The 18,017-nt window shown below is 48.5% G+C and overlaps 1 protein-coding gene across 1 annotated transcript in view; it reads right to left on the reverse strand.

Moving 5' to 3' along the window:
* sema4c (sema domain, immunoglobulin domain (Ig), transmembrane domain (TM) and short cytoplasmic domain, (semaphorin) 4C) overlaps positions 1–18,017 on the reverse strand; it is a 96,717-nt gene that overhangs the window by 42,470 nt on the left and 36,230 nt on the right. Inside the window, exon 3 of the mRNA XM_078239545.1 lies at positions 1,986–2,134. Coding sequence (XP_078095671.1) covers positions 1,986–2,134 — 149 coding nt within the window. The remainder of the gene's footprint in view (positions 1–1,985; positions 2,135–18,017) is intronic.

Raw genomic sequence — 18,017 nt, forward strand, 5'->3', positions numbered from 1 at the left:
ATATTTCAGTGTTAAAAACTGTTCTTACATTCCAATGGCCAGCTGGACAGAGCAGCAAGGTCCAAATGCCTGTTCGCTCAAAGGAATGGTTACTAATAGATGTCACGAGTATATTCACCAAGTGAAACTTCTAAACCACGCAGCAACTTGCAAACTTGGGCTTTGGTCCAAACTTGCCAGTTCACAAAGTCCAGGCTTTGGAGCTCTTTGTTAAACTTTATTTATTAGTCACAATTAGGCTGACATTAACACTGCAATGAGATTACTGTGAAAATCCCCTAGTCGCCACACTCCGGCGCCTGTTCGGGTACACTGAGGGAGAATTTAGCATGGCCAACGTACCTAACCAGCACGTCTTACGGACTGTGGGAGGAAACCGGAGCACCCGGAGGAAACCCACACAGACACGGGGAGAACATGCAAACTCCACACAGACAGTGACCCAAGGCCAGGAATCGAACCCAGGTCCCTGGCGCTGTGAGGCAGCAGCGCTAACCACTGTGCCGCCTTTATGGCTCAGATGCTAAATGCACCTTCCCAGGTCATACCCTGGAATAATAACCGGGAAGATCCCATGTTTGATATCCAGTCCGTCCCGACGCAAGCATTGCCTGGGATGAGTGAAGCTCCAGCAAGACTCAAGAAACTTGATACCATCCAGGACAAAGCAGCCCCGCTTGACTGGCACCCCATCTACCACCTTCAACATCCACTGCCTCCACCACTGACGCAGAATGACAGCCGTGTGTACCAACGACAAGATGCACTGCAGCAACCTCCCACGGCTCCTTGTACAGCACCTTCCAAATCCGTGGCCTCTGCCGACTAGAAGGACAAGGGCAGCAGACATGAGAACACCACCATCGTCAAGTTCCCCTCCAAGCCACTCCCCATCCTGGCTTGGAAATATATCAGTGGGGCCAGGTCAAAATCCTTCGACACTCTCCCTAACAGCATGGTGGGTGCACCTACATCACATGGACTGCAGCCTTCTCATGGCGCCTCACCACCACCTTCTCAAAGGCAATTTGGGATAGGCAATGAAAATGCTGGGCAAGCCAGTGGCACCCATGTCCCATGGAAGAGTGAAGGGTTATCAGGAGCACCTGATGCTGATGTAACTACTGAGCTGTGATGTAATGTCACATGCTTAAATAACAGACCTGGTGGAACCTCATATATACAAATATATCTGTACGGATACAGGAGTGGATCTTATAAATAGCAGTCTGCAGTAGTATTCTCAGGTGGATGCACAAACTCTCAAGTATCCCATCCAAGGCCCAAATTCAACCTCACCGTAGGAAGCATGTGGTAGCACTAGAGGGGGTACAGAGGAGATTCACCAGGATGTTGCCTGGGATGGACCATCTGAGCTATAAAAGGAGAAACTCGGTAGGCTTGGATTGTTTTCTCTGGAGCAGGGAAGGCTGAGGAGGGGGACACGATTGAGGTGGACAAGATTATGAGGAGTATGGACAGGGTGAGTAGGGAAGCAGCTGTTCCTCTTGGTTGAGGGATCAATCACGAGGGGGCATAGTTTTAGGGTGAGGGGCAGGAGATTCAGAGGGGGCTTGAGAAAAAGCTTTTTCCACTCAGAGGGTGGTGGGAATCTGGAATGCACTGCCTGGGAAGGAAGTGGAGGCGGGAAACCTGACAACCTTTAAAAAGTACTTGAAACATCATAACATTCAAGGATATGGGAGAAGTGCTGGAAAATGGGATCCGTATGATTTTAACGGTGGTTACTGTTGGTGCAGACTTAATGGGCCGAAGGGTTCTTTCTACGCTGTATGACAACATAGCTATGCTACATTGTGCCTTGCACCTTTAAACTAGAGGATGATGATGCTTCCCAGTTGTTTTATTTTCCAGCACCATCAAGGCTGATGCACATACTCTGGTCGTGTGGGTGAGGAGCTCGAAGTTACCCTAACTGACCGTCATATCTGACGCAGGCTGTTTCCAATAGAAACGTTCCTTACCGCTTCTTTCACCTCTGTAACATTGTGCGTGAAGAGGGCAAACACAGCCTCTCGAGCGCCCACGTACAGAACCTGCTCATCTTCATCGAGTTGCAGGGTGGTGTAGTTGAAGACATTGGGTTTAGAGAAGCGTTTCATCTCCTTCAGAGCTGCAAGAGAGAGAGGGAGAGAGGAGGGAGATTAGCTTCCGGGTGACAGTCAGCTGTTGTGTCAACATGTAGCCAAAGCCCGCACACGCACATCGAGACCGAAAGACCAGAGCATTCCTGCCAGCACGCGTAAACACCCTCGCCGGCACATGGGCAAACCTCAAGACTCGCATCATCCCTGCAAAATGAAAAGCTCCCCCCTCCTCCCCCGGACAACTCACCTGCTGACATGATGAGAGAACCACACTGCCCACACACACGCACATGCACGCGTGCAGCTCCACACACACACGCACAGACACAGGTCATAACATCCCAGCAGAGTAGAAACACACAGGTCTGTACGCCTGTAGTCTACAGTGACACAACCCCACACTTAAACATGATGCACTCCATTTCTAAATGCGATTCTTGCTGGGGTAAAGAAAGGAACCTCCAGCTGAGCATTCTTCCAAGGCTCAATGAACATCTGGATAGCAATATATCACAAGGTATTTGTTATACAACAAACAGCAGAAGTACACTTTGTCTTATCATCTCAATTCATTACCTTGAATCCCTCCTGCTGCTGCCGTAACGATGACAGATCGATACTCACTAATACAGAAGCGCAGTGGTGGAGGAAAACGTTCGAAAAACTTTGTCGGAGGGATGTATAATTGGCAAATCAGTTGGAGCATAAATAAATGTGAGGAATCACTTGGTGCCAATAAAGTGATGGAGGTAACATACCTAACTGAATCCAACTGTGTTGGGAGAGCAAAGGAATCTATGAGTACAAATACACAAATCACAAAGTTGTGACGCAGGTTAATAATGTCATAACAACGGCAAGCCGAGGTCTGGTGTATACTGCCAGAGGCATGGAATTGAGAAGTAGATAAGTGTTTCAGATCTGTATCAAAGTGTTTGACCACACTACAGGGGACTGCACACAGTTGTGGTCACTATATTATGAAAGAGGCATTGGAGTGGATGCGGGGAACATTGACAAGGATGATAGTGGAAATACGTGGTTAATACAAACAGGAAAGGAACGACAGGCTGGATCTCCTTGATGTGGAAAGGAGAAAGGCGGAGAGCTGATCTCATTGGGGTCTTGAAGATCGTGAATGCTTTTGATTGTGCAGACAGAAATCTTTTCACTTGTGGGGAAAGAGGCTACCAAGAGGAGATCTTCATTGAGAAGTCACATCAGGAATTCCGAAGAAACCCCGTTATTCGGAGAGAGGGACCACTGTGGAACTTGCGTACACAGGGAGCGGTTGAAGCGAACAGCGTAAATGCATTGAAGTGGTAATAAGACAACCATAAGAAGAAAATATAGAGGGTTAGGCTTATTGAAGTAGATGAAGAAGAGTGGGAGGAAGCTCAAGTCAAGCTCCGTCAGCATGGGCCTGTTTCAATGCTGCACATCCTACACAATTGCACTGAACACCTTTACTGTCAGGGTGAATGAGTGATCATGTCTTATGATTGTATTGAAGCCTTGCGTCACTCAGCTCAAGAATCTGGAATGGCGCAAGAACAGAATTATATCCAAGTGCCTTCTCCAAATTCAACCTGACAAGAGAGATTGGCCAGATTGCTGCCTGGTTTGGAGGATATGGACTATGAAGAAAGGTTGAACAAACTTGGATTATTTTCATTGGAGCGTCGGAGGGGGGACCTAATAAACTACAACTGAAAGTAGCCCAGTCCATCACGCAAACCAGCCTCCCATCCATTGACTCTGTCTACACTTCCCGCTGCCTCGACAAAGCAGCCGGCATAATTAAGGACCCCACGCACCCCGGACACTCTCTCTTCCACCTTCTTGCATCAGGAAAAAGATACAAAAGTCTGAGGTCACGTACCAACCGACTCAAGAACAGCTTCTTCCCTGCTGCCGTCAGACTTTTGAATGGACCCACCTCACACCAAGTTGATCTTTCTCTACACCCTAGCTATGACTGTAACACTACATTCTGCACCATCTCCTTTCCTTCTCTATGAACGGTATGCTTTGTCTGTATAGCGCGCAAGAAACAATACTTTTCACTGTATGTTAATACAAGTGACAATAATACATCAAATCAAAAAGGTTTACAAGATTATGACAGGCTTGGAGAGAGTGGATAATCAGAGTCTTTTTCCCAGGGTCGAAGGGTCAATTACTTGGGGGCATAGGTTGAAAGTGAGGGGGGAAAGTTTGAGAGAGATGCAAGGGGCAAGTTTTCCACACAGAGGGTGGTGAATTCCTGGAACGCGCTGCCGCAGGTGGTGATGGAAGCAGATTCTAGAACAACGCTCAAGAGGCATCTGGATAGATACATGAATAGGCAGAGAATAAAGAGATATGGACCATGTAGAGGCAAAAAAAATTATATTACAGAGGCGTCTGTGTCAGCACAGACTTGGTGGGCCGAAGGGCCTGTTCCTGTGCTGGACTGTTCTTTGTAATGGAGAAGCATTTCAAACGCCCACCTCAGTGAAATCCTAACCATACCTGCACAGGTGTGTGCTACCTTTCCTGAAGGAAGATGCCACAAATGGTGTTGCTGCTGGAAAATTCTGAAGGAAAGAAAAGGCTGACAAAGCAGGACCCCCAAGCCCGTCCTCAGCCAATGCCCACAACAAGCAGCTTTGCAACAGTGCCCACCAGCAAAGGGAAAATGGCGGATTTCCCATCCCTGACCCAGGGACGAGGGCATCAATCCTCACCGAAACCTGCCCAGAATCCAGCACTGACCACCAAACAAGCCCGATGTGAGGGACGGTGCCTTGCTAGGAAGCCCCTAAAACTGAGGTTTGGGATGCAGGGAGGCTGTGGATCCAGTTTTAGACCACAAAGCATATTCAACAATCCAACCTGGATCGCTTCCAATTATTTCACAAAGCACGCTTTCATTGCTACCCAAATGTTTGTTCGCGGAGGCTCCTGGGGAATCATTGTGGGCATTGTGCCTATTCTCTCCGGTAATCTCACCACTCGTAACTCATCCTGCCTATTGAGACACACTGGGAGTTATAAATAGGTAACAGCCAACGCCAGGAAGCCACATGCGCTTGCATCAGCCACCACTTACCCTCAGATTTGTAGGGTTCGATGACTCTCTAAATCCCACATTGTCCTGGTTTCCGAGGGAGTGGGAGAGGGGCTGTGACTGCAATCTGACACTGCCCTGCTGAATGATACCCCATTCTTTCAAACTCATCCGCTTATTCCCTGCCCACTCAGGATACCAGTACAATTTACACGACCCCAGTCCGTGTCTCTGCTGCACAGTGAGTGGGGTGACTGTGCGTTTTGGTCCTACGATGAGTCAGGAGAAGGGATTTGCATATTTTGAAACCCAACACACACTCTTACGTCACATAATATTTTCTTGTGCGGCGTTTGATCATTCCTTCAAAGCTTGCTTCCACAACCAATGACTGATCAGGAACCATCATCACTTCACCTGGTGTTAAAACATCTCAATACTGTGTCAACAATATGGAAGCGGCAGATCCATTATTGTCCTGTTCCGCAGTTTAAGGCAGTGTAGGCTGCATATTTGACCTAGTCCTTTGAGAGAGAAAGGCCCTAAAAAGAGGCTCTTTTGTGAGGGGCAGTGGGAGGGGCGGCACAGTGGTTAGCACTGCCAGGGACAGGGACCCGGGTTCGATTCCGACCTCGGGTCACTGTCTGTGTGGAGTTTGCACACTCTCCCCATGTCTGCGTGGGTTTTCCTCTGTGTGCTCCGGTTTCCTCCCACACTCCAAAGATGAGCGAGTCAGGTTGATTGGCTATGCTAAAATTGACCTGAATGTCAGGAGGGATTAGCAGGGTAAATATGTGGGGTTACAGCAATAGGGTGGGATTGTGGTCAGTGCAGACTCGATGGGCCGAATGGCCTCCTTCTGCACTGCAGGGATTCTATGACAACCACACTGATAATGGGAAACGTAGGCTCAGTGCAGTCAAGATATTCCACCGAGCTCGGCAAAGTATCCAACGTCCCCTGTCCCCCATCATTCCCCTAGTCGACACAGCTGAGATCAAGGAGATAGCAGAGAGGGGGCCGAGAGGCCCATGTCACTACTAGAAAGCAGACCGCAGGGAGCGAATGGGATCAAGCTCAACTTTAATATTCTGTCACATTGAATATTGGACTTTTAGGAACAGAGTAAATTGCTGCGTGACTTTGATGTTGCAACTGAACGCGAGGAAGTCATGCAGTCGGATGTTCTCCCTGTTTGTTGCCACTCACACGGAAGTATCCAAGCACCCTGAAGGAAGCCCAGAACAGCAACCAGGAGCAAAGGGGTCAGGAGAGTTGGTTTTGAATAAAAACGGTCTCAATATTTTACAATTCTGAAAGTCTTCCTCTAGGAAAAGGATGTCCCTAAGGTGTCATGTCAGCACATTTGATTTGATTTATTATTGTCACATGTATTAACATAGTGAAAAGTATTGTTTCTTGCATGCTATACAGACAAAGCATACCGTTCATAGAGAAGGAAAGGAGAGAGTGCAGGATGTATGTTACAGTCATAGCTAGGGTGTAGAGAAAGATCAACTTAATGCAAGGTAGGCCCATTCAAAAATCCAATGGCAGCAGGGAAGAAGCTGTTCTTGAGTCGGTCGGTATGTGACCTCAGACTTTTGTATCTTTTTCCCCCGAAGGAAGGAGGTGGAAGAGAGAATGCCCGGGGTGCGTGAGGTCCATAATTATGCTGGCTGCTTTGCCAAGGCAGCTGGAAGAGTAGACACAGAGTCTACACTTCCCTGTGCCTCCAACACGCGAGGGTACAAGACTGATAGCTTTTTTTTAAGCTGGTGTTTTTTTTTTAAGCTGGTGTTCCAGTGTGGCAACTTAATTATCGAACGTTGCTGCGTGGACGGAGTTAGCTTCAGAACTGCTTGCTTTTAATCCACTGACGCGAAACAGCATAAAGACACAGAGACCATGGATGCAGGCCCCAGGTCAAATCTTATACCAAAACAATGATAATGCAAGAACATTTAACCCATGGCTCAAGGGGTCTTGTAACCGACCCCTTTTACACTGGCCTCCTCGGCATTCCTGCAAATCTTCTCAACAAGGACTGACAGCTGAAACCCGTCCACCCCCGCCACTGACCAATCTGCTGCGACTTCATGTCCTTCTTTCAAACACCTGAAGCTCTCTCTCTTCCTTTTCCATTCGGTTCACAAGTCCCAAGATGAATCACCGAGCAAGATGTAAGGAGTGCTCAATTATGTCAACTAGATCCTGGCCAGGCAGGCAGGCAGAGTGTGTTGCGTCCTTCGATGGGAGCAGGTGGCACACTCGCTGGTGTTCACCACTCGCCTCGATCCACATCGCCGGGGTTATCTGAATTCCCTCATCTCACTGGACTCTAATTGTGCTCCATCAGGCTGGCAGCAGGAGGGTGGCGCGTGCACAGGGCACACTTGCTTATTGGTGCGTCGTTCTACCAACACCTCAGCTGGTGAGCGCAGCCAAGGAGCTGAGAGCTACAAATTAGAAGGGAGACTAACAGCCCGTGTCCCTGTTCCTCAGCACCAGGCTGTGACTGCTGGTTGGGAAGAGTACCAGGCACACGTAATATAAAGCCCTGCTCCACACAGCACACCCTCACCCCCCACCCCACCCACCACCACCCCCTCACCCCCCAACCCACCCACCACCACCCCCTCACCCCCCCAACCCACCCCCTCACCCCCCCAACCCACCCCACCCACCACCACCCCCCCAACCCGGGTCCCTGGTGCTGTGAGGCAGCAGTGCTAACCACTGTGCCGCCCACCATATCTGCTTGGTACTTCCCACGTTAGCCAAGAGATGAAGGATCCCATGGGGGAACGAAATAGTGGAAGGAAGCTGTAACTCTACTGGAGGCAACGCCTTCAGGAGAATGCAAGAGGTCACCACTGTGCGTGCGCTCGTCTCTTTAAGATCCATCAGTGGGCGGCAGCTATTCCAGAGATTTCATAGGAAGTTGGGCTTCACGGCTGGAGTACAAGGAGTCCTATGGCTATTCAGTACTTTTCCACGGGGCAGCTTGAATGAACGCAGTGTCTCAAGAGCTCAACACACAAGGCGAGATGAACAGGGTTTCTGAGGCTGGGGGGGGGGGGCTGGGTGCTAGGGTTCATTCCCTGCGGGGCACCAGGCTCCTGCCAGTATAGGTCACTGCCTCAGCAGCGTGGCAGACAGAGAACCCTGACCACCCTGTTTGGGGGGGGCGGGGGGGGGGGGGGGGGGGTTACCCTCAGCAGGGAACAGGCTGCCACGAACTGCCTCCGTAAATAACCTGTCCTTCTAAGTTAAGCTTTTCCATTAATGTTTATACATTTGGGAGCCAATGGAATAAAGAATCCCTTGTTTTATAACATAGGCATATTCAAAGTGCCTGAGTTTCACGTCACACAGCCCATGGAAGCGGTTCAAGGGATTAACCGGAGAAAAGCAGGGACACAATAGGAGTTGGCGTTCAGTGTTCCTGCTCCCCCAGGAGTCGTAAGAAACAGTACCACAAGCTCAACTCTCGGAAGGAATTACGCCAGTTTCCAAGATGCAAAACACAAGCCAGGCTGCGGGTGCCTCCACCCATGGCATCATCTTTTAACAATTTCCCTGCCAGATACCACAGATAGATGAGTGTCAGCTGGCCTAGAATACCGAAGATATGGAGCCGAATCTGCCCACCATCTGAAGCTATCGGCCATTAACCCCCTCCTGCCACACTCCAGCCCATGCGTTCCTCACCCAAAGCAATGGTGCTGAGGGGCACACTAAAAATTATGGGCAGAGAAAGGCCAGTGGCTAAGGCCCTCCAGGGTAGATCCAGGGGCTACGACAAGAGGAAAAGATCCCTCGGGCTGCACATTCGGCACGGTGGCACAGTGGTTAGCACTGGTGCCTCACAGCGACAGGGGTCTGGGTTCGATTCCCGGCTTGGGTCACTGTCTGAGGGGTCTGCACATTCTCCCCGTGTCCGCATGGATTTCCTCCCACAGTCTGAAAGATGTGGTTAGGTGGATTGGCTATGCTAAATTCTCCCTCAGGTGTACCCGAACAGGCGCCGGTGTGGGGTGACTGGGGGATTTTGACAGTAACTTCATTGCAGTGTTAATGCAAGTCTACTTGTGACTAATAAATAAACTTTAACAAATTACATTTACCGGGGCAGCATGATAGCACAGTGGTTAGTACTGCTGCCTCAGCGCCAGGCACCCAGGTTCAATTCCGGCCTCGAGTCACTGTCTGTGTGGCGTTTGCACATTCTCCCCGTGTCTGCGTGGGTTTCCTCCGGGTGCTCCAGTTTCCTCCCACAGTCCAAAGATGTGCGGGTTGGGTGGATTGGCTATACTAAATGGGCCCTAGGTGTCAGGGGGATTAGCAGGGTAAATATGTGGGGTTATGGGGATAGGGCCTGGGTGGGATTGTGGTCGGTGCAGACTCGATGGGCCAAATGGCCTCCTTCTGGAGGGATTCTATGATTTTATCAAAAACAGTGAGGATAGTCTGTTGCCCTGAAATACGAGTTCTGTTTTTCTTAGACCACGGACGTTGCCTGACCTTATGTGTACTGATCTACTGTGAACTTCTTCAGCAGGTCCGGCAACACCTGTGGAGAGGGACGGTTATCATTTCATGTCTGTATGACTGTGGGACAGAACTGGTCTGTAGAAGGGTCATACGGACTCGAAACGTGTTTCTCTCTCTCTCTTGACAGATGCTGCCAGACCTGCTGAGGTTATCCAGCATTCATCCCGAGTGTGTTTTGCTTTTATTATTGCATATTTCCAGCTGCTTTTGGTTTATTTTGGAAAAGCGTGCCCTCTATCAGTTGAGTACGAGGGTGTGATTGTTCATTCTCCTCCAGGGATGAAGAAAATTAGGTGAATTTCACAAATAGTGCAGCAGTGCTGAAACTAGAACTTCATCGTGTGAGGAGGATTCTGGATTAAGTGCCAGCTCACAGTGAGACACAGATAACCTGCACACCCCTCTCCAATCCATTACCCGAGGTGAATTCTGCTGCTATTTATTTCTCTCTTCCCATTTCTGCTAACGACTGCCACAGGCATCGGGCATCCCTACATTCTTCACTAACAAGATGTTCTTGGTTGTGTGCGAATGGGGCAGCACTGGCCCAACTCTGGCAGCAGGAAATACCAAATCTGAGACCACTCCAACACCAAGCTTGATTCGCTGCACCAATACAAAGTCATCTCAACTGCTTTGATAGAGTGCACAGGGAGAAACTGTTTTTTTTAGTGGCAGATAATTCAATCACCGGAGAACAGAGATGACTGCAGACAAATCAGACCCAAAACCTTAGTAAGGAAAATGCAGAGTTTGAGAGATCTGGAATGTACTGCTTGAAATGACTGTTTGGAAGAATCAATAGCAACTTGCACAAGGGAATGAGATAATTACAGGAAGGTCAAAAATATCTGGAAAGCTAAAAAGGGGAAAAACTGGGCCGGTGGGACTCAATCAACAGTTCTTCAACAGAACGAGCACTGACATGGGTCAAATGGTCTCCTCCTGTGCTATTACAGTCCAATCCTGCCTCAACCAAAATCCACTCTCAGAATTCAACTGTAGCTGCCCCGACAGCGGGAGCATTGTTCTCCAATGGTGGGATCCCTCTTCTACATTACAATGGTGACTGCATTTTTAATTGGGTGTTGGAAAACCTCAGCAGGTCTGTTAAGGAGAGAAAAGTAAGAAGTCTCACAACACCAAGTTAAAGTCCAACAGGTTTATTTGGTAGCACGAGCTTTCGGAGTGCCGCTCCTTCTTCAGGTGACGAAGGAGCAGCGCTCCGAAAGCTTGTGCGACCAAACCAAATAAACCTGTTGGACTTTAACCTGGTGTTGTGAGACTTCTTACTATGCCTACCCCAGTCCAACGCCGGCATCTCCACTTCAGGAGAAGCGAGCTTTGACAGGTCATCTGGACTTGAAACGTCAGCTCTTTTCTCTCCTTACAGATGCTGCCAGACCTGCTGAGATTTTCCAGCGTTTTCTCCTTTGGTTTCAGATTCCAGCATCTGCAGTAATTTGATTTTATTTATTGTTAATTGGGCGTTTGCACTCTGGGGGCATTATGAAGTCATGGGAAGAATGGGATGAACGTAATTTAGTCTTTCTGCCCTGTACATGGACTGACCCAATTTTGTTCTCAACACACTGAGGCCTGGCTAGAGTGGATGTGAGGAAGATGTTTCCATCAGTCAGAGAGACTCGGATCCGAGGGCACAGCCTCAGAATAAAAGGGACGACGCTTTAGAACCAAGATGGAGGAGAAATTTCTTCAGCCAGAGGGCGGTTAATCTGTGGAATTCATTGCCCGAGGGCTGTGGAGGCCAGGTGATATTAGGCCTTAAAAAATTCCTCCTCATACAATAGTAAGACAAACTCTACCCAACTGAACAATGGGTGGAAGTACTGCTGCCTCTCAGCGCCAGGGACCCAGGTTTGATTCCCAGCTTGGGTCACTGTCTGTGTGGAGTTTCCACGTTCTCAGTGTCTGCGTGGGTTGCCTCCGGGTGCTCCGGTTTCCTCCCACATTCTGAAAGACGTGCTGGTTAGGTGGATTGACCTGATCAGGTGCCGGACTGTAGCGGCTAGGGGAATTTCACAGTTTCACTTCATTGCAGTGTTAATGTAAGCCTCACTTGTGATTAATAGACAAACTTTTTAAACTTTGTATTTCAGATAGAAATAGACAGGTTCGTGATTGGTATGGGGACCGACGGTTCTGGGGGAAAAAAGGCGGGAGAATGGGGTTGAGAAACATATGGAATGGCAGAGCAGATGTGATGGGCTGAATGGCCTAATTCTGCTCCAACGTCATATGGGCTGATGTTCCAGAATTTTGATCTGATCTCCAGGACCTGTTAGACTATGCACAGCTTGTGGACCCCACGGCAGATGGAGATTGTAACCCTTTTAAAAAAATTAATGCACAAACACTTCCTCCTCAGCTTCTCATTCTCCCAGTGTAATGTTGCACTGCTTGGGTATTTCCAGGTGCTGCTTTTGATAAGATATCCCACTCGCAAAAAACCCCTCCCTTCAACGGGGCAAAATGCAGATAAACCTGTTTACTCCCAAAAAAAACCAAAAGTATCTGCTTGCGAATCCAAAACATTGAACATGTGGAGACTTGGAGACAAGGCTCATGTGATATTGATTCCTGGTTTGGTATCGAGCGACCACAACACAGCTGAGGCAGCAACTGGGCAGCTTTCCCCCACCCCCCCCTCAAATTGACACTCAACCTGCAATCACTCCAAAATTAGCTTCCAGTCCACAACTCATTCCAGATAATCTATTATTCTATTTATAAACTTATCTTAACCGCTTGATTAGATGCCACCGTATAACTCATTCCCGGGTATCCAGTATTCTATAAGCAAGCCATCCGATCAGAATTAGATCCCCGTCAGGTATCCATTATAGTGTACAGGAGCCTTGCACATCCCTCACTGAAAGTTTTGAGCCTATTTTACTGGCAGCATCAAGATCTAAACCCTGGTGCCAGTTCACTTGGTCAGGCCAGCAACAACGCTGCCAGGTTATGATGCTACTCAGCTGTCATGTGGAAAATGCACAGATTACAAACCGTATTAAGAGCTGACTCTCTCAATTTTGGCTGCAACTCTTGCCACTCGAAGTCCAAAAGTAATCTGTAGGCTGTCCTCGGAATAAATCTAAGTATCGTCTGCATCAGATTTTCCACACAGCCCGTTTTCGTCAGCAAGAAAAGGCGACTCAGGAGAATAAAACTCGAGCGCTTAAAGGCAACTCTTCTACTCGGATAAGGTGCCCTTCAGGGCATGACCCCCTTAAACAATACTGGGGGAGGCATGATGGTTAGCACTGCTGCCTCAGGTGCCAGGGACCCGGGTTTGATTCCTGGCTTTGGGTGACTGTCTGTGTGGAGTCTGCATGTTCTCCCCAAGTCTGCGTGGGTTTCCTCCGGGTGCTCCGGTTTCCTCCCACAGTCTGAAAGACGTGCTGGTTAGGTGCGCTGGCCATGCTAAATTCTCCCTCAATGTACCCGAACAGGCGCCGGAATGTGGTGACTAGGGGACGTTCACAGTCACTTCATTGCAGTGTTAATGTGAGCCTACTTGTGACACTAATGAATAAACTTTACTCCTCAAGGTGCCCGTTTCATTCACAATGCAGCTCCAGCAGCACATGGGTGTATGTTAGTGCCCAATATGTGTGTATGTTTGGTTCTTTGCAAACTTCCCTCCATCTTGCCCTTATCTGATTTTGCACTGTTAGTCTCTGTGGAGACCCAGAACGCAAAGAATACAAGTTCCAAAATGACCCCAATACAAGAAACCAACAAGATTTAACTTTCTGAATCTTTTACTCACTATGATCATACCAAAACTGACATTAATTAATTACAGGCAAATTGTATTCCACAGATTTCACCACACACTGCTTCCCACTCCCTGCCCTGTTCCGACCAACAGCTGAAATCCAATCTCCCAGCCTGGCTTATTTTTCACCTCAATTAGCTTGCTTTTCCCTCACAAGCTACCTGAGCACCGATTTTGACGTAGCAACCAGGAAATCCAATTAACCGACTCCTTCCTGGAAAAATGAGCTGGTTTCTATTTCAGCGAGGGACGTCCCAAAAAAAAACCCCACAGACTTTGAAACTGGAGTCAACACAGGTCAAAGTCTGCAAACATCGGGCATCATCCAGACTCTGCGCACTTGCGGAACACGCAAGAACAGACAGACATCAAAATCCTGCCCCATAAACACGATGGCCAGCCCATCGTCAGCAGAGATTAAAATCCTAGAACTCATTACTCTTCAAAGTTCCTCTCTGATCATCTCAGACCCGAGAACAATCAGAGAGAGAAGACATGGACCACTTAACCGGACGATGACCAGAAGCTGGAAGCTTGGCTGCTTTCTCCCTCCCTTCCACAACCCCGAGGATCCGGCTGCCAAACAGAACCCACAGCTTGCCGCCCTGATGGAGAGTCAGTGGCTCCGCAGAGCGGCCTTTGCTGTGCGTGATTCACTGACCACACAGGGCAATTCATTCACCAGCCGAGTCCCCGTGGGAGCAACGTGGAACAGTCCTGACCACATTTGTTTTATAAAATGTGGTATTTCACACAGCGCACAATGAGATCATTCACAACTTGGGTTTGGCAACGGAGGGCAAGACAAAATGTGCTGCTGCCCATCAGTTTATACGTGTGAGAAAGTTGCATTATCGCCCAGCTCAGCTACTGTCCCATGATAGAGGATTCATCAGCCAGACCAATGCTGGGTCATCTGGGTTTCCAACGTGATGACTGGCAGACATCTCTTCAACCTTCTACACGGGCTCTCATGAAAAAGGAATCATGCAGTCTTGGTTATGCCATCTGTTGGTAGCTCTCACTTCAGCAAAAGAGGCTTTTTATTTTAAAAATATTCTTTCATGGAATGTGGGAAATCGCTGGCAAGTCCAGCGGTTTTTGGTCCATCCTCAATTGCCCTCCAGAGATGGAGGTGAGCTACTTACGTAAACTGCTGGTTCATGTATAGAGCGCTATTCATAGTATTGTAGAACTCCTACTGTGCAGGAAAGTTTAAAGCCACAAGTAAAGCTTACATCAACACTGCAGTGAAGTTACTGCGAAATTCCCCTAATCGCCACACTCCAACGGGTCAATGCACCTAACCAGCATGTTTTTCAGACTGTGGGAGGAAACCGGAGCACCTGGAGGAAACCCACGCAGACATGGGGAGAATGTGCAAACTCCGCACAGACAGTGACCCGAGCCGGGAATCGAACCCAGGTCCCTGGCACTGTGAGGCAGCAGTGCTAACCACTGTGCCGTCCCAAGGACTGCTATTCAGCCAATCAAGTCTGCACCGACTCTCCGACAGTGTATCTTATCCATGCCCACCCTATCTCCGCAACCCTGCGCTTTTACCTTGCTAATCCCCTTAAAGCTTTTAGATTTGATTTATTGTCACATGTATTGGGATACTGTGAAAAGTATTGTTTCTGGCGCGCTATATAGACAAAGCATACCGTTCATAGAGTACGTAGGGGGAGAAGGAAAGGAGAGGGTGCAGAATATAGTGTTGCAGTTACAGTTGAGGTTCAATTTTAAGAGCGTAGAACAGGGGTAACAGTTGGAATTAGAGGGTGTGCTGGGGTCAGCTCACAAGAAGTCACCTTGCTCCAGCGCCATCTTTTTTCTTTTAAACCCACACATCTTTGGTAGGGGCAATTTAGCATGGCCAATCCACCTCACTTGCACATCTTTGGAGTGTGGGAGGAAACCGGAGCACCAAGGAGGACACCCAGGCAGACACGGCAATCCCTGGCACTGTGGGGTAGCAGTGCTAATCACTGTGCCACTGTACTGCCCACAGGAGGGAGTTAAGATTTTGTCCCAGCGAGAATGAAACAAAAAAGGTTATATATTTCTAAGTCAGGATGACGTGGAGGGGAATGTCAGTTGATGGCGTTCACACACCCTTGTTCTTCTTGGCAGCAGAGGTCATGAATTTGGAAGGTGGTCGCAAAGGGGGCTTGGCAAATTGTTGCAGTGCATCTTTTGGATGCTGTCCCCTGCTGCAGCAGTAGTACAGGGAGTGAACCTTTTAGGATGTTGGTTGGAGCGCTACGTGGTCCTGGATGGTGTCAATCTCTGATTGTTGAGGTAAGTGGAGAGTATTCAATTGCACTCCCAACAGGCTTTGGGGAGTCAGGAGGCAAGTTTCTCGCCACAGGTTTCCCAACCTCTGACTTGATCCTGTGGCCACAGTTGTGGGATTGTTCCCACTCTGGGTTGAGTACAAACTTTAAAAGGCAGGCATTCCAGCACAGCATTGAGGAGTAAAATCAACAGTACTTTAAACAGGTGATCTGATCATTATCACAATCCTGTTTGCCGAAACGTGCTCTGCACAAACTGGCTGCCACATTTCCTGCATCACAACCGTGTCAACACTTGAAAAGTGCTTAGTTTGCTCAAGCCAACCTTGGGATGGCTAGATGTTGTGAAGGCACTGTACAAATGCAATTCTTCTTAATGTATTTCATGGCTAATCCTTCATGCAATTGGGGAAATAGCTCAGTGTGCCCCCTCCAGCGATTCCTGTTGGCGGTGGCCCAGCAATAACTCTTCCAACCACCCACATACTGGCTCATCACTGATCCCATGTCTAGATTTGACAAAGGATCATCTGGACTCGAAACGTCAGCTCTTTTCTCTCCTTACAGATGCTGCCAGACCTGCTGAGATTTTCCAGCCTTCTCTCTTTTGGTTTCAGATTCCAGCATCTGCAGTAATTTGCTTTTATCCAATGTCGAGGTTTGACCTCTGCTGGGTCAAAGCATTTGGACGGGGCCAACAAGTGAGGGGGCGACAACTGGCCTCCGCACTGGAAGGGTGAAAACGTCGAGTTCATTAGCAGCCCAAATCTGGCTGTGCTGTGATTTCCGACACCACTGAGAATATGCCAGCACTCAGTGCCAGGTCGCACAGCTGAAGAGTGGCTAATTGGATTGGCTGGGAAGATCACGCATCACGCGCGGCACAGAATGATACCAACTTGCTCACTCAGTCTCTATTTACATCCCACATGAACCTCTCAGCCCCCAACTTCACCCAATTCCATTGTTTTCTCATCTCTAACTGTAACCCACAGAGTCAGCACCTTCAGGGCAAGCGGGGAAAATGTGAAACTGGAAACACTCCTCAAATTGTCTCCAGCAATATTTCTGCTCCCACACTGTTCAGAGACTGTACACCTGGGGGATCTCAGTCACCGAACTGGCGAGAGAGAGAGAGAGAGACAGACACGAATGATATCATTGAGGCTTCGGACTCTCTGGAGATTGCAGAAATGCTGGAGAATTCTCTAACATGATGCTACAATTGAGGGCAAAGAAACAGGTGTTGTCAACATGGACACTGCACGTTCACATGGATGTGTGTTGTGCAGTGGGAGGGGAATCGTGGTGCAGCTGGCTTGACTGAGACATGTCCTCAGAGATGCAGGCACTCCAGGTTCCCAGTGATGATGTATTTGAACGTGGCACCAATCTGGAGCTGTTCCAAGTTACAAATCAAGGAAAACATGCCAGTCTCAACAGTAAGTGGGATTAAGCTAGAATGAAGGTGCATCCAATGGAAGCCAACTAGCACTCTCAATCCTAGTATCCAGCTAGAATCCCAGCACACTCTCAATCCTAGTATCCAGCTAGAATCCCAGCACACTCTCAATCCTAGTATCCAGCTAGAATCCCAGCACACTCTCAATCCTAGTATCCAGCTAGAATCCCAGCACACTCTCAATCCTAGTATCCAGCTAGAATCCCAGCACACTCTCAATCCTAGTATCCAGCTAGAATCCCAGCACACTCTCAATCCTAGTATCCAGCTAGAATCCCAGCACACTCTCAATCCTAGTATCCAGCTAGAATCCCAGCACTCTCAATCCTAGTATCCAGCTAGAATCCCAGCACACTCAATCCTAGTATCCAGCTAGAATCCCAGCACACTCTCAATCCTAGTATCCAGCTAGAATCCCAGCACACTCTCAATCCTAGTATCCAGCTAGAATCCCAGCACACTCAATCCTAGTATCCAGCTAGAATCCCAGCACACTCTCAATCCTAGTATCCAGCTAGAATCCCAGCACACTCTCAATCCTAGTATCCAGCTAGAATCCCAGCACACTCTCAATCCTAGTATCCAGCTAGAATCCCAGCACACTCTCAATCCTAGTATCCAGCTAGAATCCCAGCACACTCTCAATCCTAGTATCCAGCTAGAATCCCAGCACACTCTCAATCCTAGTATCCAGCTAGAATCCCAGCACACTCTCAATCCTAGTATCCAGCTAGAA

The sequence above is a fragment of the Mustelus asterias genome, chromosome 22 (genome assembly GCF_964213995.1).
Source record: "Mustelus asterias chromosome 22, sMusAst1.hap1.1, whole genome shotgun sequence".
Taxonomy (NCBI): Eukaryota; Metazoa; Chordata; class Chondrichthyes; order Carcharhiniformes; family Triakidae; genus Mustelus; species Mustelus asterias.